The sequence below is a fragment of the Sebastes fasciatus genome, chromosome 22, assembly GCF_043250625.1.
Source record: "Sebastes fasciatus isolate fSebFas1 chromosome 22, fSebFas1.pri, whole genome shotgun sequence".
NCBI lineage: Eukaryota > Metazoa > Chordata > Actinopteri > Perciformes > Sebastidae > Sebastes > Sebastes fasciatus.
This window is the reverse complement of record NC_133816.1, coordinates 6,520,346-6,540,613: the sequence shown is the minus strand read 5'-3', so window position 1 is coordinate 6,540,613 and position 20,268 is coordinate 6,520,346. Positions and strand designations below refer to the sequence as shown.

The 20,268-nt window shown below is 41.1% G+C and overlaps 1 protein-coding gene across 1 annotated transcript in view; it reads right to left on the bottom strand.

Annotated features, from left to right (window-relative positions):
- Positions 1 to 228: 228 nt before the first annotated feature.
- Positions 229 to 20,268, bottom strand: part of usp53a (ubiquitin specific peptidase 53a) — a 38,130-nt gene continuing 18,090 nt past the window's right edge. Inside the window, exons 9-17 of the mRNA XM_074624680.1 lie at positions 19,091 to 19,240; positions 15,882 to 16,050; positions 13,552 to 13,698; positions 11,730 to 11,876; positions 8,996 to 9,776; positions 8,137 to 8,204; positions 2,690 to 2,759; positions 1,869 to 2,596; positions 229 to 1,778 (exon numbers count right to left, since the gene is read on the bottom strand). Coding sequence (XP_074480781.1) covers positions 1,702 to 1,778; positions 1,869 to 2,596; positions 2,690 to 2,759; positions 8,137 to 8,204; positions 8,996 to 9,776; positions 11,730 to 11,876; positions 13,552 to 13,698; positions 15,882 to 16,050; positions 19,091 to 19,240 — 2,337 coding nt within the window. The 3' untranslated portion in view covers positions 229 to 1,701. The remainder of the gene's footprint in view (positions 1,779 to 1,868; positions 2,597 to 2,689; positions 2,760 to 8,136; positions 8,205 to 8,995; positions 9,777 to 11,729; positions 11,877 to 13,551; positions 13,699 to 15,881; positions 16,051 to 19,090; positions 19,241 to 20,268) is intronic.

The following is a 20,268-nucleotide window of genomic DNA, read 5'->3' as shown; positions in this document are numbered from 1 at the left end:
ATGTGACAGCAGGTGGCAGCAAATCACTATATTTACCAGAATTTGTTCAATACAATGATGTGCATTTTTTGTTTCAGTAAGAACTATTTATCTAGTAAAGACTAAGTTTATCATCAGAACTCTATATTTTTTATGATTTGAAAAATTAGCATATTGATCAGAGACCAGATTTAAGATTAGCTATATTCTAAACATTGTACTCTTAAATATAACAGCTTGACACACAAATATGGTTAAATAAAATTGTTTATTTAACAATTCTCAATCAATAAAAATAAAATAAAATGTTACAAAAATTCTTTAAAATCAAAGAATTGTACAAATCATGGCTCCAATTTTTCTTGTCATGACATAGAAAAATATAAAAGGCACTGTGCATTAGAGTCTGCTGCATATATAAAACATTTTGAACCAAAAAAGTAGTCCACTATTCAGATTTACAACAAGTTATTATTAATAACCCCCTCTCAAAAAACAAAAAAACAAACGCCTCGTTTATCTTTAGATGACAATTTTACATGTCCATATCCTACCAGTGCAGACTTGCTGCTAACAGGAGCTATTTTTAAGAAACAGGACCGAAAACTGAATAATTGATTCTGCTAAAGACAACAAAAAAATGAAGCTTATAACTGTAAGGAGTGTGAAAGGGAAAGTAATCGAACAGAAATACAGCGCAAAGACATAAACCACAGTAAAGGATGTGTGAAGGTGTGCATGTGAGGAGATAGGGATGTGCCTTGAGTTACTGTGCTACATACTTTTCTAACAATAAGCAATCAATTTAACATATTCACCCATTACATTATAGCCCCAGGACAGATATTTTGGTATATCACACCTCCTCTGGTTAAAGTTTGACAAAAAAAAAAAACTATGCATGTTATTTGCAGAGATCTATAAACTCCATGTACCAGCAAGAATCAGAGGTTGTATGATTCCCCGCCTTAACAGTCCCACAAAGAGGTCCCATCAGCCAAAAACCTTTGTGGGTGTCCTGAGCTTCATATTCACACGGATCCTTAGGATCCATTTTTTAAGTCGTGCCAAAAGAGTGCCCAATAGGTTGAATTACTTTCCAAAATCTACAACAACAAAAAAAGTTCTGAATATTACTGGAACCTCGTGTGTTCTCCCACTGAAAGGTTGGTATTATATGTCAAAAAAGAGATAGAACTGGGGCAGAGACCTCATAACACTGACATGTGAGTAGTTAAATAAACAAATAAAATCATTCCAAAGAGTGAGAGAAAAGTAGAACTGCAAGAAATTGGTTATTTCGTCATGTAAAATAAATCTTTTAATCTCTTGTGTTGTAAAGTGGCTTTTTGTGACACATTCTTTACTCACCTAACCCCTTTGCTTCTGAGCTCCGAAAGTCCAAACATATGTTTTAGGCATGTTTATTACTCTGTACCTTTCTGGTGCTCTTCACTGTGCAAATTTACTATTCATTCAAAGCTTTTAGTCGTTCATACCAAAACAGCAAGATAGCTATTAAGGACACCTGCCATTCTTTTTTTTACAATCTCTTTGGCATCCAGTTTCATATCCAACTTTCTGTTATGACAAGCATATAAGCTAACACACATCCCAGTTAGAAGGAGTCAAACTGTGTAGCGGTCACAGTGCATACTGCAGCAGATCCTTTTGGCATCCAGTCACTGGATCGTACGAGGTCGATTGATGCTTTTGCTAAACTCACAGGAAACCATGCTCATCAAGTCCTTTTGGAGTAATCGGGTTCCACTTTGCAATAGTTTTTGTGGTAGAATAGCCTGCAAGACAAAAAGCCAAACATTGAATTAATGCAAACATTTACAAAAGAGCTTAAAAAAAACATATAGCATCATAAGACCATATGGTACCTGATTCTGATCTGCTTTTGGAAAGCTCTGGTGGCTGAACATCTGGCAGAGGGAGCCTCCCTTCGACGTCACTCTCCCCTGATGACGTGTGGTCCTCTGCTTTCACGTAGGAGGGCTTTTTATGGTATTTGGCCCGGTAAGTGTCAGTCATACAGCTATCCACAGAAAAGTAAGTGGTGGGAAGCGCCATATCTGTCAGACCAGCGGAGTCTGTACCGTCATCGTGTCCGGGCTTTGGACTGGGAAACCTCTCTTCGCTCTCGCTGGCCGACAGATCATTCCTCTCCTGGTCCGACGACCCCGACTTGGAGCTGGCATCCGACGAAAGCCTGTGTTCGGCAGGTGTCTCAATCCACCGGCGGAGGATGTTGTGTGAGAGCGGGGACACGCCATTTTTGGGTTCATAGCGGGGACTCGACCGTGTTGGCACCTCCGGCGGTGGGGAGTGGATGTCAGACGGGTCAGTGTGACTGTTGCCAAAGGTCTTTGGAGGTAAAGGTGGGGGGTAGTTGTGCGAGAAAGGGTCTGTGTGGGCAACGGTGCCGGTCTCTTCTTGTTCAGAGAAAGGTCCAGCAAGGTCATCTGAGCTGTTCCACTCTGAGCTGCTGGTCTTTGCCAAGTACGGAGGCACGGGGCTCACTGGGCTGCCATCCACGTTTTCCTCTTGTTCGCTGTCCAGACCATTGTTCTTCTCAAAGATCCCGGGAGTGTATCGGAAGGCTCTTCTTCTGTTACAGAGCAAAAACACAAACATCGGTATTTTATTTGCAATTGTGCCAAATCAGCTGACTACTTATGTTCGTTTTAAAATATTTTTTTACCTTTGTATTGCTTGACCAGAGAGGATGTCTGCAGCTTGTAGATCTGGAAATTCTCTTCCTTCTTCTTCACCTAAACAATAATGAAGCCTCGTGTTCATTTTATATCACAACACACTCAATTTGTAAATTCATGGTCATCATTACCAGATGGTCAGAAAATAGAGCTAGGTAACATCTGTCATTGGTTTCTATTTGAACACAGCTACAGTATTATTTTGTCTGTCTCTCTCCAGCAAAGACATGTTATCTAACAGGGGTCATGGTGAGGCCCTTTGCCTGGTGCTGTGAGAGGAAGTATCAAAGCGGCTAGTCTGGCAGAGCGCCCTCAGGCCCCCTGTGTACCACTCTGACTGTCTGATCCAGCCAAAGAACGTGGCCCCTCGAAGGGAATTTGGGTTCATATCCAGGCCCTGTTAGCTCTGAGCTAACAGCACTAATGAAACAATAAGGACCCTGAATGAACTCTTGCAGATTTTAGAAGTTGGAGCAAGCTCAAACTAATGAAAGCAAGGGAAATTTGATCAATCTATTAAGGTCAATCAGGTCATAATATGATGTCAATGAATTATGCTGCAATAATTTTTGAGATAATAGCAGATTTCGCCCATTAGATTAGTGAAAACACATGTTTAGAAACAGGTCCCTAGGTGGGGGCTGGTGTGGAGCTTAGCCAAGTTAGCAGGGTGGGTGTGATTTACAAGGCCTGAGACAGACAACAGCTGACTAACAGGACAAGGAAGAGAGTGAGTGGCTGAGGACCATCTGTGATGTGTCAGCATACCCTCTTTTTCTCCCCCTGTGCTCTCTCAAAGCATTAGTGGCTAAATCCTTTGTGCTGGCATGCAATTACGCCAGGGTCAGACTCCAGACTCCAGATCCCCTCCACAACACTATTGCATTTTTAAGCCGCTAAGTCCATGTGGCAATTCACAATTTGATGACGCTGATCTGCAATGTTGGCAAGCAACTGCGACAATATCATTCTCAAAAACAACACACAAAAAAAAAAACGGATGCAGTTTACAATGCTTTCTCTCCAAAATCCCTTCATCTTTATGGTCACATGCACTGTTGCCAAAGAGAAAGCTTGAAGGAGAAAGCAGCTGGGTAACTAAAGAGCAAGGTTCCCTCTCCGTTAGGGTTGAAATCAAAAGAATTTTCAGATATCAAATAATCGCTATGATTCCATCCAAATTTAAATCAATTCTTCAGGTTCAGGGTCTGGCTAATCTCCAGAAAACATTCATTTCAGTGGAATTTTGGGATGACTGCCGGGGCTGCGGACGCCAGCAAAACAGATGTACTCAAGGTGTCCTGCTGTTTACATGGCCTACTGCACTTGCCTGGGAAGCCGTCCATGTACTGTGATTGCATGGATTAGGCTGAGGTTCAGTGGCATTCAGTGTACTAAACTAAACTGCACCAAGTGGTGTGCAACAAAATATTCCCTGACATTCCCATGTTAACTGGAAAGCATAAAGTCAAGTTGCTAAATAGGATAATAAAAGAAAGTGAAGCTGTCTCATATGCATACATGTTGAAATGTGTGAGCTATCAGTGGCTGACATATTAATGGGACTGTTTTTAAGAATCAGAAATGCTTGCTAACAGCGACACCTGTGGCCGTTAAGTCAACGAAAGTCAGCGTCTGGCTCGCGCTTGCTCGCTCTAAATAGACCTGAACGAACATCGCTCAAAACGGTGAGGCGACACACGTCAGCTAAAACCACAATATCACTCTTTATTTCACCTGCTTGGCAGTAATGTTAGCTGACCAGACGAAGGTCTCTCAATGAATCAATGCTGATCCTAGTGTTGGCTTTTCCTGCGTCAGCCTCCCGACCGCGGCCGGAGGGAACAGGGGAGACACCGGAGATTTGGTCGGAGACGATAACGTTTCTCGCTGCGGAGCACCGTCACTTCACAAAACACCGGAAACCTCTGTTGGTCTGGAGGAGCTGCAGCATTTATTTCTGCACGAATATCCACTGAACATTCACTAGATATTCTCAGAGCGCGGCGTGTGAGTGAAGGAAAGCAGGCAGGCAGGCAGAGGAGCAGAGTACAGCAGAGACTCCGGCCCTGGAGACCAAAGCTACGGTCTCCCCCACGTCCTCCGACCGCGGCGAACACTGTTTTGCAAGACAGGCTTCACTAGATATAACTTTGCGGTTTTGGTGCTTCCGTGTAGTTTGTGTTGGAGTCTTGTCTGAACAGCGTAGCCACACGCGAGCACGCATGGGACGACCCGGATTGATTTATACGTGTAAGAAGTTACAAACAGTCCCTTTAAGAGCCATGCTGTGTTTGCTACTATATATTCACTTTTAAACTCTTTTGAGGATAAAGATACTCTCCTCATGTAAATCACTCCCAGACCGGAGGGATAACTTCAAGAGATGCACCTGTTTGCAGCCTGCTGTTATCCACTAAAAGTTATTCAGGACATTTAACTGAGGGGGAACAGAGGAGTGATCTGACATCATTTCAATTATACCAACTGCCAGAGTGTGAAACCCCCAGAGGAAATAGAAAATGTGCCTCCATACAGACCATGAAAGGAAAACCCAAACTAGGTTTGGAGAAATTGTACATGCAAAAATTCCTGACAGCCCTTTGAAGTTTTGTTGACGCGACAAAAAAAAAAAAAAAAAAACTCTACACATTTCAGTTCTAAGGCTGTCAAGTTGAGATTTGTAGTTCTGTGCGCTCTGCTGTCTGGGGTACTTAAAATTCTTGAACATCAATCACTCGCGCTGCATATTTGCAGTTCAGCTTTTCATTAAGACCTGAACTATGTGGGGAGGGAAAATGAACCTTGGAAAAAATCAACAATTTTATCTGTCAGTGGCCAGAACTCCAAAAAGTCATCACTCATTCTTAAAAAATCATTTGGAATAATTGTTTCTGTGTCTTTTGATATGGTACTCATACCATGGCATTAACACATTACAGCAAACACGCTAACTCATGGCCACACATTCACTGCAGAAGATGTATGCAAACAAACACAATGGACAACAAATCCATTGAATCAGATTTATCTTTGTCTGAACTTTGCGTCACGAGAGCGCTACCAGAGCCAATCAGTACAAATTGAGAAAAAGCGTGATTTACTGTCAAGATAGCAGGTTGAACTGCGCTCATCCCTTGACAGCCGTGACCTTTCACGCTGTTATGGCCATTTTAGTATAATGTAGCTCAATGAGATGTATTCACAACAAGGGCATTAAGAAGGGCCCAGACCTAGACTTTAGGTCCCTCCTTTGATGCAACGATCGAGCATGAGATTGATCGCCTGTGGTCAAAATGTCAACTGAACTCCTCCTCACAACTGCCCGCCCACACGTGGGTGCTTTTAGAAAGGATTTTGGACTTTAATGGACGACTGGAATCTGCTCAGCCTTCTCTGAAACTGCAGCTCAGGCCAGACTACTGCCGCTGAACTCCGGCCAAATTGCCTTAGGACACATTAACTGCAGATTGTCAATACAATTTGCAGACAGCAGGGCGTAAATATCCCAAACTGATTTTAAAAAGGCTCCTGAGGAATAGAACTCAAAAGGAGATTTTTAGCCAAGTTTAGGTTTAACAATTAACAATTCAGCATTTCATGACAAATTAATCAAGACTAACTCAAGATACAGCCGTAGATACTTTTAAAATAAATCAAATAAAAACAAGTATTCTCAAATCTTACTAATCAAAAGAGGAGGCAAGTAACTGAACCTGGTTCAGTGTGTGATCAGTAGACGGTCATATCTCCTTAAAAGGCACTAGGGGGCAAAAAGCCTGAGTGTGTAAATAAAACCTTTTCATACAACACATTCTACATACACCTTTGTACAAAATGTAGGTTTGTGCAATCAATTATGAACACAGATTTGATCAGAGAAAGACTCGCCTTAATGGTGATAATTTCAGGGGACACCCTTCAGAGTAATGTACAAAATAAACAACAAAATAAAACAAAAGGGATATTGCAGCAGTGAATAAATAACCGTGCCTGCCACTGAAGTGTTTGTCTCTTTGCCAGGGATCCTTTCACATGAACCACTCTGCATGTGCAGATGCTCACAGGCAAACGACAAGACCAGCGTTCAACACTGTGCATTTCTGCTCGTTTTCCCCAACTCACCGCACTTGTGTAAAAGCTATTTTCAACTCTGAATAAAACTCAAGGCAGATCAAATTATAGCTGCTGTTCCTATGCTGCGTTTCATAACTCTTTGGGACCTTGAAATAACTGCAGTGCTACTAAATGGCATTTTCATTGCCTCGTGTTTGAATACCACCTTCTGACAGGCCCAGTCATGGCATTTTCTGCCCGGCTGGGCACAGCTGGGTGGCCCCTACAAGCTCACTCATCTTCCCCTCTTATTCGGGATTAACTCAGCGTATTCCTGTTGAGGGAATTAGTGTGGCATTCTTCAAGATATTTGTTAATTTAAAAAGATATTTTTTCCTTTTTCTCTGTGCTGATACTGTGTATCGCAAGCAAGCATGTGCTAGATAAAGAATGTGAAGGGTGTCCAGGCAACAAACCCCCCTAGTGCTATTCATGACATCTAATCTCCCTCCATCCTGTCTGGAAGATAAAAATAACATTATTGCAACTGTGCAACATGACTCATATTTGAGGCTCATCGTATTTTATTTTTTACAGACTTTTCTTTAACAATAGTTGTGTCCAAACTGATCTCCAACCCCACAATTTATATCCCCATGAATCTAACATTCACTGCAGTTAACAAAGTCCATGAGTTTCTTTTTCCACCCTTTCCTATTTTACATTTTATAACAAGTAAGGACGGACAGAAGACCTGATGCAAACCAGGATTTTTAATTCTGTCAATAATGTTGAAAGCGTTCACTTCGCATTGCAGGAGACAACCAAATTAATTTGAAAAAAAGCCAGTTCTTTACCAGTTTTCTACTTGGGTTGATTTTTCCTTTAAGACCATGTACATTTCTCTGCGTGTTGCATAACATAAACTTTACTCAGGAAAAAAAGGTCAAGGCTAGTCAGTGAGAAACCAGAGCACACTTAATTCCATACAGTATCCCCTCAATCAGGCTATGACCTTACACTACTGATGGAACAATAAATCAAGGAAATTGCTTAGTACTATCTTAATGTTTCAGATTCTTACAACACACGGAAGTCTACTGGGCAGAGGAATTTTCTTTAATGTCAGGGCCAAACCTTTGTGAAAGACTGACTTTAATTTGTGGCTTATTTCCACAGTGTAACACACAGAGAAGCTATATTTCTTCTGGATTTGTGTAATGTGTAAATTACAAAATAATGGCCAGAGAATTGACATTTTCCTAGTTTTGATTTAATGAAACCTACCAAATATATAGAATAAGATAAAACTTTGATAAAACTAAGTTTTTTGTGTGCAGAAATATGAAATTATGCCAAGTGTGAGAGAGCTACTTACCAGTGGAAAATGGAGAGTGCAATATGTCAGCCTTCAAATCATCACTTCGTCTCTGAGGGAAGTGATCCCTAAAATACAAAATAAATTAAATTATTCATGCATTGAGGATTGCTACAAAATATGACTTTCACCAACCACTTTAAAGAAATATACGGATCTATGCAGCAGGAAAGAGGAAATTCTTTTTTAAATGTTTTTTTTTCCCTTTGTTGTTTCTGATGTTTACTGTGGGGCATGTGCGGTTTCCTTTTTGTAAGTGTTATGCTTTGTATCTGCTGTTAAATGTATAATAAACCTAGTGAAATCTGGTGGGGAAAAAAGGTACAAAAGTCATGCCATAATACCAAAATACAATTACTAATTTTATACATTTTCAGTGACCTCAGGCTTTAACCCAGTCCCAGAACATTGTAACCATATGTTGAAGAATAGATAATCAAAGGAGCACTTTACCAATTTACTGTCAAGAGATAGGCTTGAATAATTCACTAGCGGCTGAGGAAGTCAGCTATCTGCTGCCTCTCCCCGCTGAGTACAGGAGTTGTCAGCTAGTTGGGATCATTATCTCCAAACAAGACCTGAACTACAAAGCCAACAAATGACAGCCCAACATAATAAGGCTGGCACATCTGCCTTGTGTGCATTTATGTTAAATGGGTCTCGCTATTCTTAGAACAGTTTGTTTGTAATGTTTAATGTTTAAAGATGGCAGCACTTTTGAGACTCAAATCCTTAAATGAGCAGGGCATGGGATGACAAAGCAGCATTCTGACACAAAAATTGTGTAAGAGACATTTTTGCGATGATTTTGTGTACTTGGCTGATAAAAAAATGAGATGTCAGACAGTCTCTGTTTTACCTTGTGAGATGCAGCTCCGGCATGGTCCGCAAGTCCTTGGAAGAAAGGTTCTCTACCACAGGTGAGTCCAGATTTGCTGAGCCGTTGCTTAGCCTGTCACTACTTTCATACCCAGATTCAGTCCGCTGGATCTTCCAGTTGTCACTCCGCACTTTTAGAGTTGCTGAGCCCTTTGACCTGTCCTTGTCACTGTAGCCGCCCCGGCTATCTGAATCCAGCGAGCTTCGGCTGCCACCTGTTTCATGCCTCTGCTCATCCTCATAGATGGTCATTAGGCTCTTGGGTTTGCGTTCTTCTCTGCCTCCCCATGTAAAATCTCTGTCTCGCTCTCGGTCACGTGTAGGTGACTGACTACTGGGTCTTCTCCGGGGGCTGTGCTGCCTTTTCTCCTGACTTGCCGAGTTACCACCACTTAAAACACTGTCCACATTTAGCGCCTCGCGCATGGGCTTCCAGGGGCGGCTGGGCCTGCTGCGGCCGTTCCCTCCACTTCCAGGGCGCTCTCTGGAGTCTTGGCTGCTGTCGGTATCATATCCGTTGGAGACTTGGTCTAATCTCCGACTGTGATGAACACTACTGATACTGGGCACATTGGGCAACGCTTGGACCCTCGAGTGAGAGCGAGCGGGCTCGTGCGAGGACCGTCCTCCAAGGTGCGGCGTTCGCTCGGTCCGTGTGGGACCTTTTCCTTGGCTGCTGTACAGACGAGTTTCCAGGTGCTGTTTGAAGCCATTCTCTGGAGGGGAGACGGAGCGGGAGTAGGTCCTGTCCTGACCTGGATCTGGTTTTAAACAAAGGAAGTTTCATGAGAGCTTGAACTGTGAGAACAGCAAAACACATTCTAAATAGATGTTTTAAATCAATGATTCAAGAATATAACGCTCGATTAGATTTTTTATAATTTCTATATAAATATATATAAATTATATACCAGGTGAGCTACCGCAGAGCACTTTCAAACTGCTAAAATTCCTAGCTAAAATACAAAAATGAATGCCACAAATGTGGTATCAAGGGGGAAATCATTTTATCTGATTGTCAAACATTTCCTGCTGCACCTGATGCCAAAAGAGTGTCATGAAAAACGTTGCTAAGACCAAAAATTTACTTTCACTGACACCTCGACACAAAGCTGTGCTAAAAAGCACCGTGCAGGTTGGACAGAATGTTAGGAAAGAACATGACGACAACAGGGTTACTGACATTTATGCGTGCCGACGACAAGAAGGTGTGAATTACAGCCAACAAGAGTCAGTTTTCTTGTTTGTGCACACAGAGCCAGCTCACGTACGGCATTCATGCAGAAACACATGATGGCACTTTGGTGTTGGGTGTATTTTTGTGTGTATATGCATTACACGCGTGTTTTCCAAATGCACAAGTGACACGTCTGCACATGATAGTGTGTTACGGATGTGCGTCTGCTATTCCAAGGACACTTCCAGCCATAACGGCCACTTTCAAAATATATGGACAGACTTCCTTCCTGGACACACACACCCTTATATATCTACACTGCAGTGACATTTCTGATTTCAATTGTCTGCGTTTTGTTTTAATCTTCTAAATGAAATAAAAAATATAATTATATTTAATTTTGCATGAAAAATGTGGTGTCATAGTTTTATTATGCGAGTTCATCTATCCAATACATTTTCATAGCGTAAAGCTGACAGGATTCGTGATCTAAATGACCTGGAAAATGTGATCTGCGGTAACGTCATGTTTGAGGGTACAAAATGTGAATTTAATACAACATATAACTGTCAGTCCTTGGAAAGCCCGCAAGAGATACAGTGCCCACTGCTTTAGATTTTGCTGACTACGTGCCACAGTTAAATCACTTCAAACATTGCTCTCTACGTTGTTGCTCGTATATATGATACCGGTGTGTTTTAAAGAGTTTCTGCGGCGTTGTCAACCGTACACAAGGCTGTGGATCCTTTTGGAAGAATGGTAACATGTCTAAATCAATACAGCCCATAATCATTCATAAATACCCTGGGGTTATCCCCCAGTCCAATATGAGCTGCAAAGTTGCTTAAGCTTTTCTTGGAGGAGACTTTTTAGCAAAGTGCAAGCCTGGGCATGAGCCCCGCTGCTGTAAATTTATACTACTTACATTAACTGTATTGTCACCTCCAGCCTCGCCATTCATCACGGCAACGGCACTAGCCTCCTTTAGCCGACTGCATTCAATCATAATGGGACGTGAGCTCGCTGCTAACACAGTAGCCTGCTGTTGACATGGTGGATTTGGGAGCGTGTTACAATTGTGCTCCGTAATCCCTTCACTGATACTTAATTGAAAGCATGTACTAAAAGAGTATTAAAAGGAGTGGACCAATCAGCCTACTGATTAGAACCAACACACAACTTGTGAGGTAAAAGGGACATGGGGAAATAGTGGCAGGAATAGGATTCTTTTTATCGTAAAATTCACCCTCTAATTAAAACATACAGTATTAGATCTACTTTATAGTGTATGTTTGTAAATGTTTATGGAGACCACAGAGAGGGGAACCAATGGCTCTGAATATGAGAGAGTGGGATGAAGGCAGGCTCCAACCGACGTCAGCACTTAATCCCCTCTCTGACACATTGCTCCCGAACCGACGGTTATGTAACGGCTGGGGAAGTGGAAGGCTAGCCTTTTGTATCTGACCATTCTCATATGTATGTTTATGTGTTGTATTGTCCACATCTACACATCCACACACTATCTGCGACCAACCTCTGTGGCGTGACTCTGGCCTCCGTTGACCGCTCTTATCAGGCTCTCTTCTGGCTGGATGCATCCCACGCACCTCTCCTGCTCTGTGGGCAACTTCTCGAGAAATGTCCCTGAGGCGACCCTTGGGATCGCTGGGGCCACTTTTCACTGCAAAACAAAACAGATGCCAGGTATTACCATGAGGAATGTGGTACAATATCGTTAATGGAGGGATAGGGGGGCTATAACCGGTATGTATTAATGCTAAATATGTATATTTTTTCCAATCTAAGTTGAACCTCCGCTGAATCAGGTGGGGATTTCCACCACTGCAGACACCATTAAAATTATTTTTATCTCATATAGATATCTATTGTCACTACATCCTTTTCCTTGTCACTGGTTTCCATCTCTTAGTCCCCAGCACCCCCAAGGCACTGAGCAGCTGCGGAGTGTGTAAACGGAGGAAAAGTTTGCAGCACATCATTGTGCCGATGTATAAGGTACATTGTCTGCTACATGAGGGGAAACACAGCAGGGTGGAAACATGTCAATGCAGAGGCTTCACTGCTCCGTCTCTGGCAGATTTTCACTTGGAAACGTAATGATTAGTCAGGGCCCTGGAAAACATGATCATACTGTGGTTCTGTTGGCTGTCTGAGATTTCAACTCTGTGAAGAGAACATGATGTTTAATACCAGGTGTTTTTGAGGCTATATTTTTGGGACTCCATATGCTCTTCAGCACCAAAAAAAAGAAGCTTTCAGAGTTAAATAATTTGACTGCGGTGCTTCTGAAAGCTCTGAGTGACTACTGGCATGTTATTGTGCTGACTGCAACCTTCCCTCCCTACACCAAATCTTTAGCAAAAAGCTTTCAAGTGAAGGGAAACACAGAGAACTCAAGGACCTTCACAATTTTCCACAGCAACATAATAACAATGGAACAAGGGCTGCACAATTTGAGGAAAAAATGTGATATGCGATAACGTTGTTGAATGTAGCGATAACTATATTACTTGCGATAAACAGCTATTATAAGTGCACTCAGTTCTGCCTTTCTGCTTTCAGTATACTGAATGAAATAGGATAAATTGCCTGTTGAATCAAAGATAATGATTTAACAACATTTTAAAGTGCAGTTTTCTACGGATCAAGTCAAGTATTGAAGTCTTTTGCAATGTGTTTATTGTGCAAAGTTGACATCGCGATGATGATAAAAAAACGATTTATTGTGCAGCCTTAAATGGAACATGCAAGAATATCAAAAGAGATGCAATTTCCCTCATTTCATCCGCTCCTACAATGTTGTTTCATCGTCTTTCCAGTAAGGCCATTTACTTATCTTAACTAATCTCTTCTTCTCAATTTACACTCTCCTCCCTACTTGCACTTAAGTTTGTGCAGAATTGGCAGCTCTTTGTGACCTCTTTCCTCAACGAGGGTCCCTAATCCCCTCTGTATTACTAACATGCCAGATTTAGTTTTACAGCGAAGACATTTGATTATCTCTTCCTCTGGTTGCTATGCCAAATCTGTGCTTGTCATCACTCTCTGTGGACAAAAATATTTATAAATTCTTTCAAGGCTAAAAACCACCGCACACAAGTCTTTTTTGAATGTTTTTTTACTCTTGATCCCTGCAAAATTTCAACAAGCACAGATTGTGTGTTTAAACCATAGTTTTGTTTAGACTGACACATGTTTGTAATGTTGGAAGAAGAAGAAAAAAAACATGACTTGTTAAAATGGAAACGTATGCAGTGTGTTCCTCCACATCTTGGGTTGCAAATCTCTCTCTCTCTCTCTGAACATATTCAGTTTTTCCATATTTCCTCTCTTACCTGGTCCCCGTCCTCCACTGGTCTGACCGCTGCCCCTGCTGAAGGTCGAAGAAGTCTTCTGTATGAAAGAGCTTTGGCCCAACAGAGCGTTCAGATTCTCCCTGGTGAGGTCCAGCTTCTTGGGGGTTATAACTGGAGACTCGAGGTCTGCGGAGGAGGAAAAAAAGGAAACACAAACATTTAAAAATTTCAAGCTAAGATCATATATGCAGGATTGTCCAACAAAAACACAACACATCTTGTTAATCAAGTTTTATGATAAAAACATAAATTTGATTTCAACAAATGCACAGACTGCACCTGAAACTAAGAAACAGACTCTAAATTACAAAATCCACACAAAAGTCTCCTTGGTTTTTGCAGGATCATCCAGTTTGGTCCGGCGCCCTGTCAGCTCTGATGGGCAGTGAGCGGCTGCCACAGCCTGGACCTGGGGCACGGCCAGCATGGAGAGTTGGAGGAGGATCTTTAAAGGGGATAAAAACCTCCCCGACCAAACAAATCCAGGGACATATAATCCAAACAGCAGAGATGTCATCAACAAATTTTCATTACAGCCTGCAAAGGCAACTAATATGAGCTGGGATTTTACACATCCTATAAAGAGTTGTTTTTTGTTTGCTGATGTTTCTCTGAATTTGATTTCCATTTAAAATTATTTGTATATGAGGGGAAATTTTATTTACGGTTCATTAAAGGAGACATATTATATTCAATTTCAGGGTCATATTTTGGGTTTCTACTAGAACATGTTTACATGCTTTAATGTTCAAAAAACACATTATTTTTCTCATACTCTCTGTCTGAATATACCTGTATTCACCCTCTGTCTGAAATGCTCCGTTTTAGCGCCTGTCTAATTTTCTATCAATTAATCTATCGACTATTTTACAGTCGATAGATGCATTTTCCTCCAAAAAAAATCCAAATTTATTTTATTTTATTTTGACAAATGCAGCACAAAACAAAACGAAATATGCTACCCAGAAATCTTAAAGATATTAAACTAGAGTATCAAAATATGCTCCCTATATTCTTATAGTACGTTTACCCCTGTTTGTAATAAAAATCATTAGACCCTTTTTGACAAGGCAGCATAAATTGTCAGAACACAACAGCTCTGTGTCAATGCAGCGCGGGCAGTAGCCTACATGCAGATGAACGGCATCCGGTCTACCTCCATGCCAAAACCACGAAGGGAGACTGGGTCCTGCCCGCGCTGCAGTGACACAGAGGCGGTTTAAAATTTCCCTTCAAACACTAATTCAATGGAATGTCTAAGGTAGGAGGCAGACAACTTTATGGCTTTGAGTGTATTTAGCAGCTGCAAGGACAAAAAAATAATAATTAAAAAAAAGAAATAATGCTGACGATTCATCGATTCCAGCCCTAGCCTGTCTGAAACGCTGAGTTTTAGCGCCCGTCTCTTTAAGCCTCCCCTACCAAAAACGCCCAGTTTGCTCTGATTGGCTTGCACCCTTGCAAAGTTAGTTCTCAAGCCGTGGGCGATATATTCTAATGAGCCGACATGTGACATAAGAAGGGGAGCCAAATCTGAATGGCTTGTTGAATCACATGTTTTATGATCCAGACAGCCCACAAAAAACTGACTTGGTTGTCTTATTTCACAGTTTGTGGGTTGGTAGACACTCCAGATATCCAAATGTATGTGCACAAGCAATTAAAAAGGGAGTTTTTCATATGTCCCCTTTAAATGTGTGCTGAGGGAGTAAGAGCACTACTTAAATAAACCACCAACCTTGCAAGAATTTGACTTTACGTAAAAACATCTTTTCAAATTCCCACCTACCTGTAAAATTACATTTGTTCTTAGTCAAACACTTAACTCCAACTGTGTGCTCAGAGACAAATGGGTTTTTCATTTATTTCCTCCACATCCTGCAATATTCTTACAACTATAAATACAAAAAAAAAGAAGTAGCTGCATGCCTCAGCTTCATATTAATGGGTGTTTCACAGTATGGCACTATAATGAAATAGGTCACTTGGGATGGGCTTATGGTTAGTGAAAGCAAAGAAAAACACATAACACTCAACAGCAATAATAACAAAGATAAATGCCTCTCAAAGGAATTTGATGTTGTCAATTCCATAAAAGGACACTAAATCAACACCTCATCGTACCCAATGTAATATAACTATGTTGTCAACAGAATCTCTACAGTGATTAAGTTAATAATATAATTATAAATGTTAATAATGATGAGGACTTCTTTATTAGGCTCCTTATTCTAGTAAAAGTTGACAAAGTCAAAATAGTACATGTAAACAAATGCAGAACCAAGACGGATTTTCTGAACAGGTCATACCTTGCACGTCTCCATTGACGGAGGTCTTGTAGTGAGCCTGACTGCTGTTTTGTCTTGAGGCATCATCTGCGGTGATGGCACTCCCGTCGGGGTTGGCGTAAAAGAGGAGGAGAGGCTGGAAATGACCTTTGATACATTTGCTGACCACATCTTTCCACCTGGAACCGATCTACAGCAAAAGACAAAGGAAAGGTGGTCAGTGCATCTGTACATGCAGATTTAAGCTTCCCATTCATATTATAAACCTGCTAACCCTTATCCAACTCTCTCAACAATGCCCAACACACATTGCTCCTAGCCAGAGTTGAATGACAAACCTTAAACCTTTGCAGGCAAAACAAGCTCTCAAGAACATCATCTTCAGCAACTGAACCAAACCAATTTAACATTATTCAACCGTTTAAAACAAGTCAGGAAGAAAGCAATGTTATGTTATGTCATCCAACCTGCATGTGCTACCTTGTGATGTTTCCACAACCTAACCGAAAGCAGCCTATTAAAAATACTCTCGTCCATAAACTAATGTTAATATGTCCCTGAACATAACGTAGCCCTTTCAGATGGCAATGTTATGCATTTTGGGGAGCTCTGATAGATAACCTAGTAGTAGTAGGATCTGACAGCTTTGATAAAATCCACTGGCAAACGTTAAAACAAAACCTCACCTTTATTGTGCATAGTCTAATTTGTGAGTGAATATATCACGCTGAGGCCAAATTGCCCAATCACATTAGCTAAGCTGTGTAAGGTGCGTGTCTCGCCACAAAGGCACCACAAAGGCAGGCTGCGGGCTAACAGATGCTTGTGTGCTCCTTAATTAAGCAAATGACGGTGGTGGAAGAAGGGGGGAGGAGGAGAGATGAGGTAAAGAAGAACTAATGCAAAGCAAAACAAAGGAATGTTGCAGAGGTGGATATAAATAAAAAAGAAAACCAATGTGGATGTGAATGCTTAGCAGTCTCATACTCCTACCATGTTCTGTACTGTGTAAGACAATATAAAATCAACAGCTATGCTGAGGGCACCATGAGGCTGTATTGATCTTTGCACCTACTTGTCTGAATGTTGTATTGGCTACATAAATATGTGGCTAAGACGCAACCTCTAAGCCATATCATTACCTACCATTTAATACTGATGCATTCATTTTAAATGATAACAAGAACAAGAAAAAAAAAGTACACCACTAGCTATTCAGAATGGAGAGTTATCGAAGACCACAGTATAGGTACAAGTACTGTAACTCACAATTCTGCTGCTATATTCAAGTTCCTGTATTTCATCTGTATTTTATCATCCTCATTAAACCAAGAATGCTTGATGCACTGGAAAAGCAACGATCAGGCTACACTACAGTAGTCATTTAGCGGCTGGGACTTGGGGAGTCGCAGAAATGCTGGCAAGTTTCGACCCAGGTATGGACTTGGCAGGCGCCGAGCACTGTAGCTCCTCCATCTCAGTCGGAGGGGGGGGCTGCACACACAGCACAAGCTGCTGATGGATTGACACGGAGCCAGCCAGCCGCTGCACCACAGTCCCCGAGAAAATTGCGAGGATGTGAAACAAAAGGCATGCTCACATGTGCACACCATGAAAATGAAGCCAATATTTAGAAAAAGAGGAGGAAATGGACGAAAGGATTCACAGCCTATGTAGTGTGTACACACACACACACACAACCACGAGTAACATCACACAGACACACAAATAAAACCTCTTTCTCACACACGGACAGCAAACACACCTACACCATGCAACTCAGCATTCCCAATGACCCCTCAACTTTAACCAGTGAAGGGATCCCTAAAATAATCTTTACCGGTTAAGCTTCACTTCACTACTGCAGTACTTTGTGATGACAGAGTTGGGGAACTGCAGTAGAAGTGGGGGGTGGGGGTTGGGGGGGTTCGCTGACTCTTCAGTGCCATAAAGGCTCATCAACCCAGAGGCTCATGAAGGGCAATCGATGTGGCCCTTATTGGGCGATAAAGAGACTTGGTGATGGAGATAGGAGACTGAACATTGCTACTCTTTGCTGCTGCTTGTAAAAAAACAAAACATGTTTTATCAACTCAGAATAGCACCTTTTCATGACTAGAGATTTCCATATTTTAAAAAGTGGTCCATTTGTACACTAATAACATGTGAAAACTAAACTGAAAACAAAAATGCTAGTTTTTTGTTACAACAGGCAACATAAATCAGATATAGCCTGATGGCTAATAGGGATGTCAATGATGAGAATCGACGCCAAAATTCTGAAAACGTAACAGTAACGTTACTCGTTGTATCGGTCAGGGCTCGAGACTAACGGTGTCTCGTCGTCCTGTGGACGATAAAAACTTTTTCTGATAATGCTGCATTTTGAACAACAAATCTGTGTTGAAATTGCCAGGACAAGAGCTGGTAATGTTAGCTGTTAGCAGCCGGTGGGAAGCACAGTCCTGCTTGGCTAAATAACGGAGGTAACAGCTAACGTTAACAGAGGTTGAATTGCGTTACATTATGATGCATTCAAGCTCTAATCAGAAAGAAATGAGTATTGGGCGAACATTATCGTGATGTGTTCAAATGTAATCTTGTAAAATTAAGGTTTTGGCGAGAAATTTGGGGCGGATCATCAGGGATTAAGAATAAATTCGCAATAAAACAGTATGCAAATGGTAATTAAGGACTGTATGTTGAAGCGCATGGGATTTATTGTTTTGTTTTTTTACCGTGGTATTGAATGGGGTATCGAGAATCGTGGAATTTCATTGGTACTGACTATTAAATTTCTGGTATCGTAACATTCCTAATGGCTAACTCTTGAATTTAAAGTACACTCCTTTATAAAAACATGAAAATAATGCTTTTCATGTGTGTGCTGTTAATAGCTCTATGTTATCATAATCATTGTGTTGCTGTGTATGCATTATCAATTATTTTTACGATTAATCAATCATTTTTCAAGTCTGTAAAATGTGAGAAAATGGTAAAAAATTGCTTATATTGTCTGACCCACAGCCCAAAATAATGAAAACAAATATTCAATTTACAATCATAGAAAACAAAGAAAAGCAGCAAATCCCCATATTTAAAGAAGCTGGAACCAGTGAATGTATGGCATTGAATGATTTAAATAATTAATTCATCACCAAAATCGTTGTTGATGAATTTTCTTTTCGTAAATTGACAAATAATTTAAGAACTAGGGCGCACGGTCTCACCTCTTTCACTGTAGCATCATCAAAGAAGACCCATTTGGCCGACTTGGTGTGTAAGGCGAAGGCACAGTAGTGGCGGCTGGAGTAGCAGATCATCGCCACGAGCAGCAGCTCTCCCTTTTTGGCATGCTCATCTGTCACCCTGTAGAAGAGCTGTGTCCACACACACACACACACACACACACACAGTATATAAATATATAAATATATACACCAATTACTCATCGGCATCAACGCTACAGTAGGCAAGTGAGTGATGTTGATAGCTAGCGGAATCAGTTATCCATCTGTTAAAAGATTAAGGTCTGAGGGAATGAACCGGCATTGATTTGACAATCAGTACGAATAAGTGCTGGTTTAAATCAGCGCCTACATAGCACTTGATATCTAGACTAATTCTACAGTGGTGCACAGTATTCTTATTGATGGCTTAAATACTAATATACAGTGGCATTTTACAGTTTCATGAATAATATAAAAATATCAGCATGAACAAAAGAATGCATTTTAAAAATCAACTAAAAAAGGGTGCAGTATTTAGCAGACATATGGAGAAAGTGTCAGTGCAACAGTCACAGACACTTCTCTGTCTCCCTCTCACTCTCTCAAACAATAGATTTCAAAGCAAATGATGGGGGAGGAGGGCTCCCGTTAACACTCAATAAAGTCACATGAAACGCTCCTTAATGAATTAAGGCCTTTGTGGCACACTAGTGGGAGGGGGGGGGGTCTGAGAAATTCTTCTGTTGGTATGCTTTGGAGCTGTCAAACAAACGGTCTGAACACTTCAATGAAGAAGTTATGTAATGTGTGGTGCGTATGAGCATTGTACTGATCTGAATACACTGATTGATTTCTTTGCTTGTGAAGCTTATCCAACACTCACTGTGAACAGGTTACTGAGGATATTTAATAAGTATTGTGCCAATTTTTTTTTTACATACATATTTCATGTGAACACTGCAGACAATCAAACCATATTCATGTGTGAGAAGATGCGATTTTATGGAGATAAAAGGAGTAACACCTGCCCACATGTGTGCATACTTATGATCAAGAAGGTGTGAATATAAACACTGCAACAAAAGCACTCTTGATACACGTTTTTTTTTTCCCCCATCTCAGTGACTTCTATTCAGCCCACATGTTCCCTCCGACAGGCATGCACACACATGCTCAGG